At 37.3% G+C, this 23,832-nt stretch overlaps 2 protein-coding genes across 5 annotated transcripts in view; both read right to left on the bottom strand.

The window, feature by feature from the left end:
• The window catches only part of chd3 (chromodomain helicase DNA binding protein 3), a 60,929-nt gene extending 46,679 nt beyond the window's left edge, over positions 1-14,250 (bottom strand). For all 4 annotated transcript variants that reach the window (XM_084405921.1, XM_084405922.1, XM_084405919.1 and 1 more), the window contains exons 1-13: positions 13,820-14,250; positions 11,429-11,571; positions 10,058-10,231; positions 7,172-7,296; positions 6,850-7,088; positions 5,705-5,832; positions 5,495-5,624; positions 4,709-4,884; positions 3,268-3,525; positions 1,870-2,073; positions 1,568-1,785; positions 1,336-1,467; positions 478-568 (exon numbers count right to left, since the gene is read on the bottom strand). In XM_084405921.1, coding sequence (XP_084262047.1) covers positions 478-568; positions 1,336-1,467; positions 1,568-1,785; positions 1,870-2,073; positions 3,268-3,525; positions 4,709-4,884; positions 5,495-5,624; positions 5,705-5,832; positions 6,850-7,088; positions 7,172-7,296; positions 10,058-10,231; positions 11,429-11,571; positions 13,820-13,985 — 2,184 coding nt within the window. In that variant the 5' untranslated portion in view covers positions 13,986-14,250. The remainder of the gene's footprint in view (positions 1-477; positions 569-1,335; positions 1,468-1,567; positions 1,786-1,869; positions 2,074-3,267; positions 3,526-4,708; positions 4,885-5,494; positions 5,625-5,704; positions 5,833-6,849; positions 7,089-7,171; positions 7,297-10,057; positions 10,232-11,428; positions 11,572-13,819) is intronic.
• Positions 14,251-15,982: 1,732 nt separating this feature from the next.
• On the bottom strand, positions 15,983-23,826 carry cyb5d1 (cytochrome b5 domain containing 1). The gene is made up of 5 exons (XM_084403342.1): positions 23,563-23,826; positions 23,348-23,478; positions 23,164-23,240; positions 22,115-22,333; positions 15,983-16,436 (listed from the first exon to the last, which is right to left on the bottom strand). Coding segments are annotated over exons 1-5 (657 nt in total). The 5' UTR covers positions 23,565-23,826; the 3' UTR covers positions 15,983-16,208.
• Positions 23,827-23,832: the final 6 nt, after the last annotated feature.

Genomic DNA, 23,832 nt, shown 5'->3' with positions numbered 1-23,832 from the left:
CAGCACATTTCTGTATTTGGTTGCGTTGTGAGTATTTGCAGCACATTTCTGTATTTGGTTGCATTGTGAGTATTTGCAGCACATTTTTGTATTTGGTTGCATTGTGAATATTTGCAGTGTGTTTCTGTATTTGGTTGCGTTGTGAGTATTTGCAGCACATTTCTGTATTTGGTTGCATTGTGAGTATTTGCAGCACATTTTTGTATTTGGTTGCATTGTGAGTATTTGCAGTGTGTTTCTGTATTTGGTTGCATTGTGAGTATTTGCAGCGCATTTCTGTATTTGGTTGCGTTGTGAGTATTTGCGATGCGTTTCTGTATTTGGTTGAATTGTGAGTATTTGCATTTGGTTGCGTTGTCCATCTCTAAAAGAAATCGGGAAACATCATTCTGACTAGGCTGGGCTTGTTTGATTTTGGCAAAAATGTTACTTTTTTGTATAAAAAATATTAGAACCCCTGATATAAAAGGCACTAACATCATTAACAGGCGTGCTTGGAGCTTCATCATTCTCCTCTCTCCTCCTCATCCTCCTTGGCTTCTCTGGGTCTTCCTTCATCACTTCCTCCCTATAAGAAAAAAAAAATAGAACACTGCATTCAAAATATCATAACTGCTGGAAAAAATATACTAAAACATTTATTTAAAAGAGGTTACAATGCAGATGTAGGACATTAAAGGCAAACAAGTCAATCTTTATAGCGAAAAAGGATCATTCACATTCTACTAAAATTCTCATTTTGTGTTCCACTGAAGAAAAAAATACAATAAAAATATAATAAAACAACGTGAGGATGATTAAAGGGGATAGATATATATAAGATATCTGTGTTGCCAATGTGTGAACAGCTTGTAACGAAACTTAAAAAAGGACCTTCCTCAACTTCTTAGGTTGTCTATGAAGGCCTGTAGACTGATTTTTATGTAAAGGACTTGCCGGAAAAATCAAAAGGATGTGACGTTTACGCTCCCGAGAGCCTCTCTTCCGTTCAATGACACATGAAGCGAATGATTATTCAATGTTCAGGAGCCATTCTGTACTGTAATGTCAAGGTGTAATGCAAAGAAAAGGAATTAATTCAAACTATAGTCTCACATAGCCAGATCTATATAGTCTAGTCTCAAATATACTGGTCTAGTGTATGTTACGTGTGCACGAGTGCGAGCGCGAGAAATAAGTTGATGGCTGCAGTTCATTTAACAGCCACCGGTGTCGGTTTCTGAATTCAACATATAGGCCCTTTAAATAACAGAATTTTAATTTCTGGGTGAACTATCCAATGAAAAAAATCAAACCCTTGTGAAAGTTTGCTGAAACATCTATGTATGACTGCACCTGTGTCTCCAGTACGCCGTTTTGTGCCCACTAAACTCAGGGATGTCCAGCTCATCTCTCTCCCAGGTGCACTGGTCATAGGTCAGATCTCTCCATTTAACCAGGTAGTGGTAGTTGCTCTTTTTATCCAAGCTGTGCACACACAAATACACACACACTTTAATCTTCTGACATTACAAAGTATTAGTATATACAGTATAATATAGTAGTTTAACACAAAAAAATCACACACCTATGATTGATTATCCTGTGAACCATCATCCATTCTGGCTTGATGCCATATCGATAGTACTTCTCCTCCAGAATGGCATATTGAGGGTCTTTGGCCCTCCGCTTTTCACTCTTCCCAGAATCCTCCTCTCCCCCAGAGCCGTAGTCCAGACTGGGCGGCTCGTCCATATCCGTTTTCCGCTGGTAGTTGCGGAACATCACAGAGTGGAAGATCTCGAGCTGAGGAAGGACAGATGGATAAGAGAAAATCTGCACATCGCATAACAGTTATGTCTGTCTCACACATCTGTCTCACTCTCGCACCTGTAGCTCTGTGATCCAGGTGCAGTGCCAGTAGGACTGTCCCGTTAGCTTCACAAAGAACTCTCTCTCTGGGCGACCCTTCATGGGCGGAGGGGGCGGGGCATCGGGGGGTGCGTCTGGGGGTGGAGGGACAGGAACTGGGGGTGGGGGATCACCCCATCGCCAGTGCAGAATTTTTTGCACTCGCCCTTTGATTGGTGGACACTGAAAAACAGACAACAGAAGTTAACAGCCGATTGTGTTACAAATTTCTGATAGACTGACCATTGATGAATTTGTGATGTATTAAATATAAATTAAAATCACAAGCTTGTCTTCTTTCCCTAAGTATAAGTTAAACTCAATAACCTAATAAATGACTTTATCCACAACCCAAACCAATCACAATAATCAATATTTAAAAACTCAACTGACTTATCTAATCTAAATTCAACCCAATTCAACTCAGCTAAACCCATCTCAGTTAACACACCTGTGTTTATCCCAAGTCTTTACTTCTCTTTATATACTGTAAATACTTTATTGTACGTATTAAGAATACATAAAATGCTAGATTTATGTACTGATGCAATTTATTCCTGACTGTGTCAAAGCTGAATTTTCAGTATCATTACTTTAGCCTTCACTGTCACATGATCCTTCAGAAATCATTCTAATATGCTGAAGTTATTATCTTATATGCTCAAGAAACATTTTTATTACTATTATCAATAATTTTTTTCTGAATATTTCTGTGGAAACTAATACATTTTTCATCAGGATTCTTTGATGAAAAGAAAGTTCATAAGAACAGCATTTGTTTGAAATAGTAACCATGTAAGACTTTGCATACTTGCTGAATAAAAGTATATACATTTTTTTTACTGACCTCATACATATTTCACACATATATTAACAAAATTACAGGTTGAAAATGACAAAAATATTCTGTTCACGAGAGATATTTACCTTGAATTTCTTTCTTTTCTTCACACATCACATGTCTCATATTTCATCTCAAGCATGCTCTTCACTGACACTGTTGTCTCCATGGTAAGCAAGTATAATAACTTTTGGAAAAAACTTTATTAGGAGTCACCACAACAAAATTGTTTGTTGTGGTGTCTCCACAACTACGGGACATCCCATAGCAAGTCATTTTTCCACATTAAACAATGAAATGGTTTATGCTTCAACTACCACAGTTTTAGTTCGTAGTTTAAGGTTTAATGTTTGGGTCAGAGAAAAAAACTGCGTAAAAGCAACAAAAAAAAGACATTTGAAAATCAGCATATATCAGTTATTGTAAAAAGTTTTCAAGACACTTCAATACAACAAAAAGAAGTCAGTATTAAGCCATTGGAGATAAAATTGCCAGTCGTTGAAGAACCACGTGTGTAGTGGCAGAGCATTACTCACAGTGCAGCGTGGACAGAGCCACTCTCCGTTGGGGATCTCGGGCAGTGGGGGGTTCAGGCAGTGAATGTGATAGGATGACGGGCAGGAGTCACAGCACAGCAGCTCTCCTCCATCTTTACACACGCGACAGAACTCTATGTGATCATCCTCCTCTTCCTCTCCACCCAGCCCTGCCTCCACATCCCGGACATCGTCACACTCCTCTTCAAAGTCCTCAAAGTCTTCTTCCTTTGCTTCCCACTGGATCCCTTCTTTCTCCTGAAAGATATAGACTTTAATTACAACCCTAGTGGAAAAAACCTACACCAAAATGTATTTAAGTATACTACAAATACATATTTACTGACTGAGACTTACTGATATAAAGATTATAATTAAACTTTCCTTGGAGCACTTCTTTATTGCACAATGCACATTTCTTAATATTAAGCCTAAAATGTGTTTTAAAGGGGTCATCGGATGCAAAATTCACTTTTATATGGTGTTTGCATATAAATGTGTCTTTGCAGTGTGTGGACACAACCGCCATACAATGAAAAAAATCAATTTTTATCCTCAAAAAGTCTAAACACTCTCAATAAGCAAGCCGTTTGGATTTTCTGAGCAATATGATTGCTATGAATATGTTGCTCATGCTCCGCTCAGCCATTCGACACCCCCCATGGAAGAGAGGGGTGGGGTGAGCAGTTGCTCATTATCATTTAAAGAGACATGCACCGAAACGGGTCGCTGTGAACAGAGCTGTTTTTGAGGAGGTAAAAAGGGTGTTGCTTTACACAACCATTGAGGAATTTTAACCAAAGTATATTACAAACTTTACACGAAGACCCTTAAGAATCATAGCAACTTGTGGAAAATGGGCATCCGATGACCCCTTTAATATCAATCTAAGTAAGGAGAGTATGATCTCTGTATAATATCAGTCTTTAAATGCAAGATATTTAAAGTGTACTTAAAGTATACTTGCAATAGTTCCACTTAAGCACAATCAAATATACTTAAGTATTTCTTTAGTTGGACCTCAGCACTACTTCTGGATAAAGTGCATTTAGTACAAAATTAGTTGTTCCAATTTAGCAGACTTTTAGTATACAAATTTAGGATACCAAAAGTACAATTGCAGGGTATTTATATTACGTACATAAATATGTAAATGTATTTGTAGTATACTTAGTATTAAAATAAATGTATTTCAAATACATTTTAGCATATTTATTTTTCACTAGGGAATAAGTCTAGAAAAGCTCAGTGTGAAGATCCTACAGAGAGGAATAACAAACTGAAAACATCCTGTTTGATCTCATGCTGTATATGATGAAGGTTTGTTGATGATCTGCTCTTATAAAAATGTGGGAAATATATCAGACGATGTCTGGCTTCACTGAGTCCTTCAGTTTCAAATGGATCTGTGATTCTGTAGGTTTGGGTTTATGTGACTCACACAGTGAGGGCAGCTCCACTTGCCCTCGGGCGCTTTCTCCAGCTCAGGCTCAAGGCACACCAGGTGGTACGCTCGAGGACAGGTATCACACAGGATGATCTCTCCTCCCTGCTGACACACCTCGCAGTAGTCCTGATGGTCAGTCTCATAGCCATCGCCATCCTCATCACCCAGCACTGAGAAAGAAAGAGAGAGATACGAGCATGAGCGAGCATAATGTCAACTTCATTAAGAAGATTTTAAAAGCAATTTTTAGCCGTTATCGGTGTGCATCCAAACCACAATGGGTGATTATCATTGGTTTCTTACCCACAATTATATGGTAATGAACTAAGAAACCTCTACTGAAACTGGGGGAGGGGGTGCGATATGACCAAAATCTAATTTCATGATATAACAAATTGTATTTCACAATAATTATATATCATGAGTCAGTCAGCATGAGTACGCCACTGAGTTCTCATGCACGTCCCACTCTTTATTTTTTTCAATCACGCATATTTCTTTATCACTCTAACGTGTCAATAACTTTAAGTAGTACTGTGCTACGTGGATAAATGTACACACTGCAATATATAGCTAAATCTGTAACGTAGACACTTTATATTGTCGCCCTGATATATACCGTCATACCACACAGCCCTAATTTCAGTGAACATTTGTTAATAATTTTAGGGCACAAGGAAGAGGAATGATTCAAATTTGTATGAAAAGCAAAAAATTTAGATTTTTTTGCTTTATTTATTAAATCAGAGGGTTAAACGGGGGGGGGGGGGGGGATCTCACCCTTTTTCTTCTTCTTCGCCGGACGACCCCTTTTGTTCTTCTTGACCCGTCCCGAGCTGTCAGATCGGACTGAGGAGCTATGAACGCTGGAGTTCTCCTGCTCAGAGTCGTCCTCATCCACCTCCTCACTCTGCATAACACATACAATCAAACACAACCACTGCACCCAACACACATTTACGGGGATATGCATCACACACACACTCTCACCGAACTGCTCTTCTTCCTCTTGCTACCAAGTGCTCCCAGTTTAATGCGCAGAGGAGCCATTTTCTTGGGTTTTGGCTTCTTCTTGTCTGAGACACGAGGACTCTTACTGCGTTTCTTGTAGCCAGGGCCTGCCGATAACCAATAAATGGCCAATATTAAAATTAGATAGCATTTTGTCTGGATAAAAAAGAATACGCTAAAAAACTAAAAATATATATTTTTTAAAAGCTACAAGTTCAATAAGGTGCAGTATAAAAAAAGAGTAATATTAATTTGCTATTAAATATGCAATTAAATTAAATGTCTCAGTGTTTTATAAGTGAGATTTAAAGTGCCTCTATTATGCTTTTTTGAATATTACCTTTCATGCAGTGTGTAATATAGATGTTTGTGAATGTAAAAGGTCTGCAAAGTTTTAAAGATCAAGTGCACGACAAATAAAGTTATTGTCTCCTAAAAGAAAGAATTGATTCTGAACTGCTGAGTCGTCAGTAATTCCAGTCTCACTTCCTGTTACAAACCTACGTAATGATGTAACACATTTGCATAATGCCAGTCTATGGTCTTCACTGGCTGTCTGTGAACAACGTCTACTTTGACCCTCAAACACTGTAGTTGTAGCTGAGACTGGAAGAGTTTGATTTGTGTTGTTCATGTCGGGAAGACGCTGTTTTCAGCAAATGATACGGAAAAACTGACACCATCATTACTGTTTGTATGATTACAAGTGCTATGGAAGCCTTCGGAGCTGAAATTCAGATATGGTAATGGATGTTTGGTCAGCCAATCACAACAGACTGGACTGTTTGACCAATCAGAGCAGAGTAGGCTTTCGGAAAGGAGGGGTTTAGAGAGACTGAATCTTTGAGAAATGAGGTGACGTGCAATGTATATTCTGAGAACATGAAACTTTGTAAATTGTAAGAGACCTCTATAACAAAATTAGGAACCTTTAAAATAGCATAATGGGGCACTTTAAGTGTCCGCTAAGATGACGACAAAGGTCATTGGAATGTAAAAATAGAAGAAACGTTTTATAATTTTTAAGATATTGCTATCAATCCTACAAAACCAGACATTTTTAGTGCTGTGTGTTGTACCTGTACTGAAACCCATAAAGCTGCCCATGCTTTCTGAACCCTTACCTTTGCCCTCTTTGGTCTTGGCCTTGCGAAGTGGTGGTGGCTGAGGTGGGGGTTCAGGGGAGGCCGACGCTGCCGAGACCTGCTCAGCAACGGCTAATGCGGCGGCGGCGGCTACGGCAGCAACGGCTGCGGCCGAGCCTTTGAACGGATTATTGGTGCTGAACTCACGCCATTTGGCCCCCAGAATGGTCATCATCTTGGACATGGGGATTTTAGGGTTCTTCTTAGCAATCATGGGTCTGCAGACGATATAATACGTTTAATACAGAAATGTTGCTGCAAAGGAACTACAATGTGTGAAAGCCCTGGTGCAAGTCAGTACCTCATGAACTGGCTGAAGGCCTTGTAGTTGGTTAGTGTGCGGTAATCTTCTTCTGTGAATGTGTGATCGACATCTTCCAGCCCCCACTCTCTAGCCAGCTGGGCTGATGTTTTCATCTCTACCGGCTGGAAGAGAGGCTTCATCATATGGCTGTCACAGTGTGGATGGGTAATAAACATCTGGACACATCTGGGCTCCGCTACATGTTAGCTGGATCAGTAATTATGTGTGTGGTACATTATCATGGCCACGCAACAGTTAGAAACATCATGTCACAGTTTGTGCATGTCATTCTTTCATAATTTCTGGATGCAAGTGCGAGAATAACCTCTGATGATGTGCTTGCATATGTGTTTGTGAATGTGTGAAGTTTCTGTCTGCAAACACCTTACATTGAGGCAAATTTCTTGCATATACAGCACTAACACCAGCTCTGCAGATGAAAGCCATTCATATTCTGATACACAGTAAATACTAACCGCTATGTAATATTCAACTAATTATTGGTAAAATAAAGGGAATTTATCATGGGCTTGAATTCTTTTGAACTCTGTTGTTTTGTTGTAGTTGGTATTTGTGTTTTGTAGGGAATCAGTGTTAAGATGATTAGTTTTCCTCTGGTGAACTTAGATCCTGAGGAATTTAAGCAAGTTCTTTCCATATAAATGCAAATATTTTAAATAATTATGTAAAATATAATACTTTAATCCTACTGTAGATCTGGATTAAAGTGTTCTTGCAACTAGGTAACTTTACTTTATTAAAGGGGTCATGGCGTGGATTTTTATTTTAATATGTTACTTGAGGTTCACTAAAGTTTATTTTGCAAAATAAATAAACAACTATATATATTATTTTCAACCCTCATTCTGTCTCAAATTATCAGTTTTTAAGGCACGGCTCCTTTAAGGCTTGTCAGTAAATGGCCACTGTTATGATTGGCTAACGTCACTGCATAGGAAACAGTATCAACGCACACTCACTGTTGCACATGAGTAAGTGTTTTGAAAACCTTATCCACATAAAACTGTAATTTACAGATAAAGCATTATGAAATCATTTACTTCAGTTTGTGCTGCAGCTGCTGCTGTCAGATTCAATACAGTCGCTGCTTCAACTTTCAACAAGAGTTTCTTTGTGAACTCTCCATTACACTGAGCCTCGTTTACAAAAAAAAAGCTCTGAACAAACATATAATCCTTAGACATGATCCGGGACGACATTAAAATAAATCATCCACTTGCTTCTGACACTGGGATCCTTCTGAAGTCTGTACAGAGACGCAAACAAACTTTTTAAACCAAGTGAACGTTCTTTCACTCGTCTAGTAGTCCTGTTGTCGACAGACTCAAGTGTGTGGAGTACGTCAGAAACTGAACGCGCATCTGTAAACTGTATCAGTGTAGACAGCGTCAGTGATTTTAATGGTTTCTCTGTTTTTGATGTGACGCTCACATCCAGTGTAAGAAAATGTCAGTCGTTAAGCGACTGAACGCCAGTGGGCGGAGCCTATGGTGTGATGATGTTTAACTATTCGTCGATGTCTTGCTCTGGAGGCAGTCATATGCAAATGTATTTGCCTATGTGACATCACAGATCCCGCAATATCAAAATGAGCTGTTTTCTAGATTGAATAAATGCTTTGTTTATAATGATGAGGACGTTTTAAGCTAAGAAACTTGCAGGATGAAGGAAATTTGATTTCTCATGCCATGACCCCTTTAAATTTATTTGTTCATGAGACTACATTTTCTTCATTAAAGGGATAGTTCACTTTGAAATTAATTTTTGATATGTTTTAGCTTACCTCAAGGGCATCCAAGATGTAGGTGTCTTTGTTTCCGCAGTAGTTTCAATTTTGATATTTTTAGGTCAAACCGTTCTTGTCTGTCAGTCATATAATGCAGGTCTACGGTCACTGTCTCAAAACACAAGCACAGAGTCCAAATTAAAACAATTCCCCATCGTCCAAATGAAACAATTCCCCATCATAAGTACACATTGATGGCCTAAGACACGAAACGAGCGGTTTGTGTGAGAAAACGAACAGTATTTATATCGTTGTTATCTCTTGAAAACAGCACACGTCCAAATGATCTGACGGCGCGGGCGGGTATAGATATATACATAGATGTCGCCTTGGCTACTGCAGTTCATTGGAACGAAACCGTAGCCTAGCGACATCTAGTGTATACATCTATACCCGCCCGCGGGCAGGTATAGATGTATACACTAGATGTCGCCTTTGCTACTGCAGTTCATTGGAACGAAACCGTAGCCAAGGCGACATCTATGTATATATCTATACCCGCCCGCGCCGTCAGATCATTTGGACGTGTGCTGTTTTCAAGAGATAACAACGATATAAATACTGTTCGTTTTCTCACACAAACCGCTCGTTTCGTGTCTTAGGCCATCAATGTGTACTTATGATGGGGAATTGTTCATTTGGACGATGGGGAATTGTTTTAATTTGGACTTTGTGCATGCTCTTTGAGACAGTGACCATAGACCTGCATGAAATGACTGACAGACAAGAATGGTTTGACCTAAAAATATCCAAATTGAAACTACTGCGGAAACAAAGACACCTACATCTTGGATGCCCTTGAGGTAAGCTAAAACATATCAAAATTGATTTTCAAAGTGAACTATCCCTTTAAATAAAGTACTTCCACAGAAAAATGCAATTCCTACTTAACTTTACTTGAGCCAAACAAGTATGTTTACTTTGATCAGTTTTTATTCTCTAAGTTGAGTATTAAATTGTACACTTTATAAAGAGCTGATTGTGTTTGGATACAGAAGAGAATAAGGAAAAACAAAACCTGAATCATGCGACTCAGCATGCAGAGCAAGAAAAGACAGAGATCGCAAATGGATAACCTTTGTGGTCTCTTCATGTGTGCTGTCTTCATCCTCTTTCTTCTTTTTCTTGGTTTTCTTCTCTTTTTTATCCTTGTGTTTCTTCTTCTTTTTCTTCTCCCCTCCGTAATCGCTGGCAGCACTGTCAGAGTTCATGGCACAGTCCGGTTCTGAGTCTCTCTCTATGTCACTGTCCTGAAAGAGGCGGAGAAAGTGAGATCAACCTTAAGAACATTTCATTGGAGCTGTCAATATACTTGCATTCATTTAATACACTTAATTATAAAAACAATAATGTGACAATAAATTTGCGCAATTACTTTTAAATGTACACCACGCTTTTTTATTCAAAATCAACAAAGATGTTGTCAATGCATCATCAATCCTTTTTCCAAAACGTGTTTTTGTCTTACCCTGATTCACTATGGTAAGCCTATGATAAGTGTTTATATTTTAGACCTGTCGGGATGTTTTTCACGAGAAATTGCGTACATGCGTCACTCGCCCGTGCGTGTCTCGTCATATCTGTAAATAGAGAGAAGTTTCTCCGGCTACTTTGGCGTGTGTCTGGTGTGGGAGTGACAGAGGTTAGTTTCACAACGAGAGAGAAAGGTTGACATGGAGAACCCGTTTTAAACAAACGCCGAACAGAGGAGAGTCTGCTGGCAAAAAGAGAACGAGACAGAGCTCGTAATAAAACAAGAATCAACATTGGCTTGGCTTTTCGGAGATGGCGAGAACTGAAGGATTTGAAATGTTGTAAAAGCGACGCGGAGATGATGTTTTTATCACTCAACAGCCATATGTAGATCTCTAACAGAGTTCACTGTAACGCATTATTTATTGTGAAGGCTCATTTCATTATGGTTGTTGTAGCGCTGTGCTGGAATTTATTTTCAACGCAGTACCATATCCATTAATATGTAAAGCTACAGTAACGTCTTCAGCTAGTCAGCTTGAGAGATACTTTCCATCTAACCTGGTTATATATCTTAAGCCTAAAGTGAATGTTTTATGAGCAGCAGGATAATATCTCTCTCTCTCTCTTTTAGTTATGAGAAAGAACCATATTCATCCGCAGAGTCACGCAGAGCCAAAGCAAAACCAAAACAATGTTAATCTGCAAAATGCACGCAGTTTTGTTTTTTAATATATATATATATATATATACAGTATATATTATTGATATAATACATATGATATATTATTATACGTAATATATTGATATATTGTGATTCCTAAGGGCTAATTAATCAGCATATCATGTAATTTGCCTTAAATTTGTAATTTGATTAAAAATCAATTGATGGTTTGCAGATTACTATTAACTAAAAGTTGAATGAAACATGCATCTGAACATGAAGACAGAAAAACACATCAACCACCACATACTATTTTTTTGCGCTTGCGCGCTTTGGTCATCTTCCCCTCCTTGTCCTTGTCTTTCTTCTTCGTCTCTTTCTTTTTCTTAGGGCCTCGTTTCTTTTTCCCCAGGTTGTCCCTGTCTGATGTCTCGCCAATGTCGTCTCCATCATCTAAGTGAGAGAGATGCAGGGAAATGAGGGAACATGGGAGGACTGATGGAATTAAAGTGACCGTAATTCTTTGCAAACCCTCTGAGGTATCCTTCAAATCATTTCCCACTTCAATTATTGAACAACACGAGCGGTGCAGAGACCGAGACTGTCACATAGGAAATAAGTCATTCCACTTATGACTTGAACTAAGCTGTATTATTTAATGAATTAATCTCACAAACATAATTATCTACATGACCTAATTATGACAGCCGGCTCGCATGGAAAGCTATTTACAGAGTGAATTTTAAGATGATAAATATTGTATGTGGCACTCTATAAGATGAAAATTTCAGGTCACTGCATGAGCAGAATAAATTACTCTAAAGCCACCATGAAATCAAAATCGACAATTCTTACTTTTTTTATGGAATACTGCAGTATTTCTTTTAAAAGATTTATACATGCACATACTTTTTTATTTATTTATGTGCCCTCATAATCTTTAATCAAAATAACTCACAACCTGTCACTCACATGAGATGACCAATAGCAAACCACAACCATCAAACTCAAAACTCTCTCAGAATGTGTTCCTGTTGTCAGTTAACCTACAATGTGCTTCATGAGGTAACATCTAAATCAAAAGGGGTTAATATTATATATTCCAAAAAAGGTCCCTGTATTATGCTTCCATAAAAGGCGCTTTGACACAGACATCATCTTTCAGAAGGGGCAACTGCAGTCATGTGACAATTTACAGCAGCCATGTAAAAACGTTGACACGAAACTAAACCAGTCTATTCTTTCAGTTCTGTGTAAAACACAACTCTTTTAGCCCATTTAAATTCAAAAACATTTTGGACATAATATTACCAAGTCCAAAATATAATTCAACATGCCTAATAAACCTGACGACATTACTTAAGGCTACACCAAGGAAAGAGCTTTTCTTTTTTTTTAAGGGTCAGATAAGATAGAAATACCTGCTCACGTTAAAAAGTACACCTACTCACTTTCTAGTTTTACACTGCATTATACAGCTTGTTTTTGTAAATGTAGCACCGTATCTGCACTGTATCATCATATCATGTCTGACTAACAGCAAATAGCGCAGAAGTATCGCCATTGCGCTAAGATTAATGAGTTGGATTTGATAGTGTCTTTGTTGCTGGGGCGCGCGCGCGGGCAGAGCCCTCCCCCCCCCCGGCCAGAGGCGGCAGAAACACACACTCGAGGCTCGGGGATTGAAAGGCCGTGAGCTAAGCTGATGCTCCCCTCGTCGTGAACTCCTGCACCCGGAGTGAGAGACCACCAGATGAACCGCACATGGAGGTCGCGGGGGCGAGACAGGACGCGCGTGCTGCTGCTGCTGACTGACTCACGCGCACTGTGGGAATGCGCGAGACACACACACTACACGAGGCCCCAAATATAAAAGTTAGAATTAACTAAAGTTATTTTAAAGAAAAATAGTATTTAAAAATAAAAATTGTGGTGTCACAAATTATTTTACCAGTTATTATAAAAAATAAATAAAAATGACTAATCACATTCCTCGTAATAATATGACATAGCGTCATGTTTATAACTAAGCTATGAATGTGCGCTATAAGATAGCACATTAATCGACTGAATAGTGAAACTTTTGACTCATCACTATCTCTGTTGATGTCATATATACCATATATACAGTCAAACAGCCTGAGGGATGATGACAGAGGACAAACTGTCATGACATTTTGCAAAGTGAAAGCATAGCAGATCTCTGAACAAGGCGGCAGTGGGTCGGGTCAAGTTTATTTACATTGTCACAATCAAAGCGGTAACAGTTAGTCCTGACACTCGCGCCTCTTTCTGACCCGCATTTAGATCAATGCATTGGCTTGTTATTCTGTATCTGCTTAAGTAAATATCCGCAACCTTCAGGGTATAAAAAAAAAAAAAAAAAAAAAAAAAGAGAGAGAGATGATGGCAGCTTAATGATCCTTTGTCAGATCACCGCGGGAGATGAAAAAGCACCATCATATGACAAGACCTGATGAATGACACAGACGGGACAGAGAGAGAGGGGATCGGTCAACTTTAGCCAAACTCTATGCAACTCTTTGCCGAAATGCACGCGGATAAATAAAGCATGCACAATTCCTAACAGCATCAGAGCATCCATGATGAAGTATACAGTCGCGCAGATGTCGCAGTTTAAGGGTGATTCGCGTCTGTTTCGATGTGTTTTTGTGCCCCACGCGCGCGGACTGTACGGTACCTGGCGCGGCTCTTGCTGCAGTTTCTCGAGGCGCCGCCGGCGAGTTTATGTCGCTTGCGTTCTCGTCCAGGTCTCCGTCGTCTTCTTCTTCTTCATCAAAATCTCCTCCCTCGGAATTAACCGCCGTGCCCTCATCTTCCTCACAAGAACGGAGAAGAGAGGACATTATATTCCCGCTGGTGACCCCGTTCCGCGAGATCCAAAAGTGTATTCCGTCCGAATTATGATATTTATTTAATATTCAAATCGACACACAAAAAGTGGGGGGCGTTTTGGAATATTTTACACTACAAGGCAGAGAAACAAAGATGGCCGCCCTTATATTTATTTTTTAACAACCCCCCCCCCATAAGAAAAATCCCCTTACATAAAAATGGCTGACTATATTATTTCAGAACGCCCCCCCTCCTCCTCCTCCTTTTTTCTCTCTCTCTCTTTCTCTCATGTCTCCCCTCCCTTCTTAAAAAAATAATCACACTGTAACTGGAGGGGGGAGTATGGCTGATTGCACTTGTATTTCATTTCATTTTTATTGTGTGATCTTTCTCTCTCGCTGCTTCAGACTTGCCTGGTTTGTAACTCTGTTTTTTTCTGCAAGTGCACGGTAGTAACGCGCGCGCACACTGCAGAGAGCAACACGAATCTAACAAACATGGCCACCTTAATATTCTTTAAAGCCCCCACCTTTGTAAAAACAAATCCACAAAAGAAAAAGAAAAAAAGAAAAAGAGCTGGAGCGAAAGGGCTGATGTGAGGTTGGCTCGGGGGGGAGCGCTGCCGCAGCCATGCCCACACTTACATCATGTTGCATTGCTTAAAATTTAACTATTTGAGGTGAGGACAAAACAAAGCAAGTTATCAAAGCTGCAAAAGATAGAATAATTATTAGCAAATGGAAATGGCACAGATTGATCATTCCACATGTTTAGCTGCTGATTTACACTAATAGTTTGCAAATGCTCATATTGCATTCTAAACGCTGACACTTTTCAAGGATGCATGCCACAAGTTTCCATGCAAACCAGAGCAGCTTATGCACATTTTCCAACTTGAAATACCCTTTCTTTGATTAAACTTGCAGTTCGTATATATATAGTTTCATATTCTACATCAGCGGTTCTCATCCTTTCTGACACTATTGTCAAAGACAATTGACGCCCCCAAGATATGTCTGGCACTTCTGATATATAAAGAAAAAGCTGCACATTTAAAAAATAATAATATAATTATAATAATATGTATATATGTGTGTGTATATATATATATATATACACACACACACACACACACACACACACACACATATATATATATATTTTTTTTTTTACAGAAACTAGTGGCAATATAATTCATTTAATAATAAATATTTATATAAATAGTTGAAATTATATTTCTAACATTTACTTTTATTATTATAATTACATTAAATAAAATACAATTGCACAACTACAGAAGCAGTTTAAATAACAATGTTTTTCAGTTTACATTTTATTAATGAATTTACATGACTTTTCTAGTCATTTGTGAATAGTTTTTTATAATTTTTACTCACAAATTGCAATTTCTAGCCATTAAAATATTTTAGAGCTTGACAATAACTAGAAAACTGTATGTATGTTATAGAAATGTTCACGACTTTTTAAGATTTTACTAATATGCATGACTTTTCCAGGTCTACAAAAATTGTGTAATTGTTTTAAATATCTTAAATACCGGTGGGAACCCCAGCTCTTTAGTAAAATGACAAGTGTTTGGGGGAATTAATTAAAATAAGAAATATGACATCAACTCACATCTTGAGCTTTAGCTGTTCAGCTTATTTTAAAGTATATGTTGTCTTATTTTTAAATAATTTTAAGCCATCTTTAGCCAGATCCCCTGGTTGAATGTTCTTTCTTGTGCACACGACACAAAGACGAGCAGCAAATGAAACTGCTTGCCTTAAAGACGCACGTTTGCTGATGTTAATGGCATCACACAAACGAGTCTCATAAAGTAGTGATTTCATTGATATGTTGGTTGCATGAAATCAATTCTGTGTACATGCATACATTTATAATGCAAGTTAATTAGGGTTGAGAGCCCGCTGTGGCCTACAATACAGTAGCTGCTGCATTTCCTCCGAGCAATTACCATGGCAACCACCAGACTTTATGGTTCAAGGGTTTATTATGTAGGCTGACATTCATCTTTTTTATTCTGTTGCACGGCATTTGATTGGATGAAGCCCAGAGAGCTGCAATAAGATAACCATAGACAGAAATCGATAAAGCACTGAACACATAAATAGTTGATGTGGCGTTCTTGCTCAGATGCCTATAAATTTGCTAGCAGTGGATACAATATTCTAATGAATTATATGCCATTGTTCATATTAATGCATAAGTCTTTAGAGTTCAGTGAGGTCGTCGTTAAAATACAGGCATATGGATGGAGAGAAGAGGTTACAGTCTGGGCTTCCGCAGTAAAACTCGTCCTCTTCAGGGATGCCGTTTTCACTCAGGGTCTTGCTCATGTCCAAATTTACACCATTGTGTTTCCAGGTGTAGCTTGATGCATGGGAATTGTAGCGCAGGTATCGCTGGAGAATCTCATCCAAGGTCTCCTCTGAGCATACCTGCATAAAAAAACAATTGCTTAAAATAACTATCTGGCTGCTTCAAATGCTTCAAATATATGTTTATTTTCTGAACGGTGTAAATAAATACTTCTACAGAAAGACAGAGGGCAGTAATTTGTCTTAGACAGGCCCAGGGAAAGATATGAAATCTTGTTTCGGCCATGGAATAAAAAAGGTAATTATGACTTTTTGGCCCGGTTTCACAGACAGGGCTTAGATTAAGCCAGGATTAGGTCTTAGTTTAATTAGGACGTTTAAGTAGCTTTTATAAACGTGCCTTAGAAAAAACATTACTGGTGTGAATCTTGAGACAAAAAAATTGCACTGACATATTTTAAGATATGTCAATGCATGTTGCTTTCATTTAAATCAGCTCAAACACGCATTTTATTCTGGGACTAGGCTTAAGTCTTGTCTGTGTGTGGTTTATCTCACAATTATGACTCTCTTTGTTTCAGACTTGAGAGTTTATATTTACCAATTCTGATTTTATATCTAAACTTGGAAAAAAGTCTGAACTGCGAGATATAAACTCACATTCAATAATTTTTCCACATTTAATCAATTTTAGCTAACTGTGATTTGTATTATGTACATTTCTGAAATACATAACTTAGACAGTTACCTCTGATAACAGATCACTCTAAATTGTAATGTAGACACATGCATTTTCTGTAAAGCTGCTTTAAAACTATGTGTAATGTGAACAGCTCTATACAAATAAATGTGAATTGAATTGAATTTCTGACTTTTTTCTTGCACTTCCGAGTTTATATCTCCCAATTCTGAGGTTATATCTAAACTCGGAACTGCGAGAAAAGGTCTGAATTGTGTGATATAAACTCGGAATTCTGGGGGGGAAAAAGTCTGAATTGTGAGATATAAACTCGGAATTCTGAAGAAAAAAAAGGTCTGAATTGTGTGATATAAACTCGGAATTCTGAAGAAAAAAAAGTCTGAATTGTGAGATATAAACTGGGAATTCTGAAAAAAAAAGTCTGAATTGTGAGATATAACCTCGGAATTCTGAAGAAAAAAAGTCTGAATTGTGAGATATAACCTCGGAATTCTGAAGAAAAAAAAGTCTGAATTGTGAGATATAAACTGGGAATTCTGAAAAAAAAAGGTCTGAATTGTGTGATATAAACTGGGAATTCTGAAAAAAAAAAAGGTCTGAATTGTGTGATATAAACTCGGAATTCTGAAAAAAAAAAAAGGTCTGAATTGTGTGATATAAACTCGGAATTCTGAAGAAAAAAAAGTCTGAATTGTGAGATATAAACTGGGAATTCTGAAGAAAAAAAAGTCTGAATTGTGAGATATAAACTGGGAATTCTGAAGAAAAAAAAGTCTGAATTGTGAGATATAAACTCGGAATTCTGAAGAAAAAAAAGGTCTGAATTGTGTGATATAAACTCGGAATTCTGAAGAAAAAAAAGTCTGAATTGTGAGATATAAACTGGGAATTCTGAAAAAAAAAAGTCTGAATTGTGAGATATAACCTCGGAATTCTGAAGAAAAAAAGTCTGAATTGTGAGATATAACCTCGGAATTCTGAAGAAAAAAAAGTCTGAATTGTGAGATATAAACTGGGAATTCTGAAAAAAAAAAGGTCTGAATTGTGTGATATAAACTGGGAATTCTGAAAAAAAAAAAGGTCTGAATTGTGTGATATAAACTCGGAATTCTGAAAAAAAAAAAAGGTCTGAATTGTGTGATATAAACTCGGAATTCTGAAGAAAAAAAAGTCTGAATTGTGAGATATAAACTGGGAATTCTGAAGAAAAAAAAGTCTGAATTGTGAGATATAAACTGGGAATTCTGAAGAAAAAAAAGTCTGAATTGTGAGATATAAACTGGGAATTCTGGGGGAAAAAAGTCTGAATTGTGAGATATAACCTCGGAATTCTGAAGAAAAAAAAGTCTGAATTGTGAGATATAACCTCGGAATTCTGAAGAAAAAAAAGTGAATTGTGAGATATAAACTGGGAATTCTGGAAAAAAATCAGAATTGTGAGATATAAACTCGGAATTCTGGAAAAAAAATCTGAATTGTGAGATATAAACTGGGAATTCTGGGAAAAAAAGGTCTGAATTGTGTGATATAAACTCGGAATTCTGGGGGGAAAAAAGTCTGAATTGTGAGATATAAACTCGGAATTCTGGGGGGAAAAAAATCTGAATTGTGAGATATAAACTCGGAATTCTGGAAAAAAAATCTGAATTGTGAGATATAAACTCGGAATTCTGAAGAAAAAAAGTCTGAATTGTGAGATATAAACTGGGAATTCTGAAAAAAAAGTCTGAATTGTGAGATATAAACTCGGAATTCTGAAGAAAAAAAGTCTGAATTGTGAGATATAAACTGGGAATTCTGAAAAAAAAGTCTGAATTGTGAGATATAACCTCGGAATTCTGAAGAAAAAAAAGTCTGAATTGTGAGATATAAACTGGGAATTCTGAAAAAAAAAGTCTGAATTGTGAGATATAAACTGGGAATTCTGAAAAAAAATCTGAATTGTGAGATATAAACTGGGAATTCTAGGGGAAAAAAGTCTGAATTGTGAGATATAAACTCGGAATTCTGAAAAAAAAATCTGAATTGTGAGATATAAACTGGGAATTCTGGAAAAAAAGTCTGAATTGTGAGATATAAACTGGGAATTCTGGGGGAAAAAAGTCTGAATTGTGAGATATAAACTGGGAATTCTGGGGGAAAAAAGTCTGAATTGTGAGATATAACCTCGGAATTCTGAAGAAAAAAAAGTCTGAATTGTGAGATATAAACTGGGAATTCTGAAAAAAAAGTCTGAATTGTGAGATATAAACTGGGAATTCTGGGGGGAAAAAGTCTGAATTGTGAGATATAAACTGGGAATTCTGAAAAAAAATCTGAATTGTGAGATATAAACTGGGAATTCTAGGGGAAAAAAGTCTGAATTGTGAGATATAAACTGGGAATTCTGAAAAAAATCTGAATTGTGAGATATAAACTGGGAATTCTGGAAAAAAGTCTGAATTGTGAGATATAAACTCGGAATTCTGGGGGAAAAAGTCTGAATTGTGAGATATAAACTCGGAATTCTGAAAAAAAAATCTGAATTGTGAGATATAAACTCGGAATTCTGGGGGAAAAAAGTCTGAATTGTGAGATATAAACTCGGAATTCTGAAAAAAAAATCTGAATTGTGAGATATAAACTCGGAATTCTGAAGAAAAAAAAGGTCTGAATTGTGAGATATGAACTCGGAATTCTGGAAAAAAAAAAGTCTGAATTGTGAGATATAAACTCAGAATGCTAAAAAAAAAGTCTGAATTGTGAGATATAAACTCAGAATGCTAAAAAAAAGTGAATTGTGAGATATAAACTTGGAATTCTGGAAAAAAAGTAAATTTTGCGATATAAACTCGATATAAAAAAAAAAAGGTCTGAATTGTGAGATATAAACTCGGAATTCTGGGGGGAAAAAAGTCTGAATTGTAAGATATAATTTCGGAATTCTGGAAAAAAAAGTCTGAATTGTGAGATATAACCTCGGAAATCTGAAAAAAAAAAAGTCTGAATTGTGAGATATAACCTCGGAATTCTGAAAAAAAAAAAAAGGTCTGAATTGTGAGATATAAACTCGGAATTCTGAAGAAAAAAAAAGTCTGAATTGTGAGATATAAACTCTGAATTGTACAGGGAAAATAGTCAGAATTGCAAGATGTTGAGCAGTTTAGACATAACCTCTTATAACTCACAGTTGTGAGTTTATTTCTCATAATTCTGAGGGGAAAAAAACGAAACTCGCAATTCTGACTTCTTTTCTTGCACTTCCGAATTTATATCTCTCAGAAAGGAGATGAAGAAGCATCTGGACTGAATGAAAACTGGCAGATGGTTGTTCAGCCCAGAGTTTATATAGCCTGGCTGCTGCTGAAGCAAGTAAATAAGCACGGTCAGTCTGAGAGCGCCTCTAATGCCAGAGGCTCAACATTAGGTCCATTTCCCTAAAGCTGGAAAAGGATCAGATGCAAAGAGTGGGAGGGAGGATGACATCAAAAGAATGAGAGGAACTGGAAAGAGAAGAAATCCTGCCCTCCTCAGTTTGCTGCAGCACAGTGCAAGCATGCAATATAACATAAGGAATGTGGTCTGTGGAGTAAAACAGGCATTGTATCAGGAATTCCTGTGGTAAAAATCAAGTTTTTAATGTCGTTTATATGTCTATGTGGAGTTTTTAATATGCTTTAAAGATGCATTGTGTAATATTTAGGAGGATCTGTTGACAGAAATGCAATATCATATACATAACTATGTTTTCAGTGGTGTATAAAGACCTTCCTTAATGAACCGTTATGTTTTTATTACCTTAGAATGAGCCATTTCTATCTACATACACCGCGGGTCCCCTTACATTGAAATGCGCTGTCATGTCTACAGTAGCTCTAAACGGACAAACGTGTTTCGTCACTATGTTGTTCTTCTTGCAGAAAAGCTAGATGATGAACACAATGATGAGCAAGTAACAATAATATTCACAATAACATATCGTTTTACTGAATAATTAGGTAAACCTTATTTCTGAATTTATCTTCATAAAGAAACCTCATTGCTTAACTGGCTACAGAAGACGACATCTTTTCCTGTCGTCCACCGTAACTTCTGTTGGTTGCATTTTGCAACCTCACCACTAGATGGCGCTTCAAATTATACATTGCACCTTTAATGTGCAAACCATGTGCAAATTCATCAGTCAACACCATTGCTAAGTATTTTCTCCTAAAAACTGCAGTAAACCAAAGACAGTTTTAAAAACGTGGTTCTCTACATCACAAACATGTTGTAACCAATCCAGTCACGAGGGGGGCGGGCTTTAGCATATCATTAACTATGCTGCCAGGGGGGTCTCAAGAGAAGCCAGGTTATCCCGCTACATTTTACTGTTGATATAAAAAAAATCTAGTAGATTCAGCAATATAGCGGGATTATGTATATATGATGTATATTACAATGTTGTGATGAACTATATGACTTTCTCCACTGACGTTCTAAGTTGTTCAAGGCGTTTCTAAGGATACGGATTTTTAGAAGACAGCTTTCTAAATCAGAGATGGTGAACGGGAACATGGTTTGTGAAACATTAGCAACACATTATTAGCTGTTTGATAAAGTAGTCAAGCCAAAGGCTGATCATATCAATTACTTTTATATGTCTGACATTGTAGAGAGCGATACACCATTCTGATTCATCGACTTATATACAAGCCTGTATAATTCACTCTTCCTCTTCTTCTGAATCAGTTTCTGGTTCAAACATGGCTAATGTGGTTGAAATAAACTAACATTTCCACTTGCCATTGTGTAGCGTTTACAACAGTAAAGCTGACCAAGTGGATCAGGTATTCTGAGCTGGTGTGAGTGAGTGGAGGCGGGGCTAATTTGCATATTAATGGTTCCACGTATACTAAATAAAGCAAGGGTGTAGAGTTACATTCAAGCTATTTTAAAGCATTTTAGTGATCAAATATGATTTTGAATACAGGGGGACTTTCAATAATTAATTTGCACTTTTTAAGACACAATCCCGAAATCATTTTTGCAGATGAGTTAGCATTGTGTGTTTAACATTTTCTGCTTGTTGCAACTAAGAGGCAGTAACTCTATACTGTATACTCATATAGTGGGCTACCTCCAGCCTCTGCTCCTCGGAGGTCAGAGTGTTGATAATGCGGATCCAGTGTGTTTTGGCGGACAGCAGCCCAACCTCATAGCGGTTATCCTTCCACCACGGCTTCCCGAAGTCATTGGCCCAGTCAGTGCGAGGGCAGGGAGGGGGTATGTGTATAAAGCGCCCCCTAGGGGTGTAGTATTTAATGCAGCCAGTCATCGGGTCAACATGGGTAAGAATCTGAAAAGGGAAAACACCAGATTGAGAAGAACAATATATATATATATATATATATATATATATATATATACATACAGTCAAACCAAAAGTTATTCAGACACCTGATATATATATATATATATATATATATATATTTTTTTTTTTTTTTACAGGTGGGTTCAGGACACTATAGTTCATTTATGTAAGTAAGGATAGCAAAATAAAGTAAACTGTGACATATTATACCCAAAAATTCTTCATACAGTGGAATACCAGTAACATTTATAAAAATTTGGGACCAAAATGATTCAGACACTTTGACCTGACCATGTTTTGCTTAAGTGTTTTTTTCTTTAATTGCTAATGCGACTTTTTTACACCACAGACTGAACAAAATTAAGCATTGCTTGCTAATTTGTTGACATCTAATTGTGTACTTAAATTTAACAGCTGACAGATATTCAACCTAATTCAATTGTGAGACAGTCTAACAGAAGGATGGCCAAAACCAGTGAAATATCAACTGATTTGATAACTCTGAGTTCTTGTCATATTTTAATTACCATTTTCTAAACTATAACGAATAAACTGTGATAATGTGAGAAATATTGAAGGTGTCTGAATACATTTTGGTTTGACTATATATATATATCAGTCCCATAATCTTGTTATAAAATGTTTTGTCATTCAGAAGATTGAGATAGAGTGACAAAAAGAGAAGAAATTTCTAAAGAAAAGTTATGACATTTTTATTATGTGGAGTTATTTTCTGTACAGTTCTTGTCTTTGCCAGATGACATGAAAATATTATATTTTCATTAAGTTTTGTCCACTGTTTTTGTGTGGCTTACGTCCTTTGTCTTTGGGTCAAACCAGTTACTGATGTCCTTTCCTGCACACTCCGTAATAGGTTTCAATAACACATCACCTGTAATATAAGAGAGAGAGAGTCTTTTTGACATACTGCTTTGAATAAATGGCAAATAGTTATTTATTCTTTAATGATACGGTACTAAAGTTAGTTGCTTAAGTTACCTTTATATTCCTCCAGGAGTGGCGTCAGATCGTACACTTTGCCCAAATACGACACCCATATATCTTTGACAGTGTTGTGAAGAGACACCTCATTCGGCATGAAATACTTTGAGCGACGCATTTTAACAAACCTAATATTTTATAGAGATAAAACGGTTTACTCGATTTAGTAGTAACTTATTCAGGGACTGTAAAAGCCAGTTGTTGTTACTTACATCGTTGCGAAGCGGCCACGGAAGCGCGCGCAAGCCCACTGGTTGCTGTGGTAACCGAGGCACTGAGGAGCGCGCAAGAGTACTAACCAACTTACGGAAGCCCAGAACCGCAAAGAGAGAAAAAGTAACGCTATTTTTGATAGGATGTATCCTAAATCGCCCCCAATACCCTAGTCCACTAATTGGTTGGACATAAAATCTTGATGAAAAGCTGAAGTGCAGAGTGATGTCATAAAAATCATTGATCCATTTTGGCGGAAGTGAGAGACT

The sequence above is a fragment of the Rutilus rutilus genome (genome assembly GCF_951802725.1).
Source record: "Rutilus rutilus genome assembly, chromosome: 3".
NCBI lineage: Eukaryota > Metazoa > Chordata > Actinopteri > Cypriniformes > Leuciscidae > Rutilus > Rutilus rutilus.
Note: the sequence above shows the minus strand (reverse complement) of the source record. Positions and strands in the feature narration are given on the sequence as shown.

Excerpts from the sequence above, each read along its gene's own strand:
- cyb5d1 (XM_084403342.1), bottom strand. Across the intron at positions 22,334-23,163 it reads TTGACCCAAAGACAAAGGAC|ATTCTTACCCATGTTGACCC; the intron begins GTAAGCCACACA and ends TTCCCTTTTCAG. Across the intron at positions 16,437-22,114 it reads CCGAGGAGCAGAGGCTGGAG|GTATGCTCAGAGGAGACCTT; the intron begins GTAGCCCACTAT and ends TTTTTTATGCAG.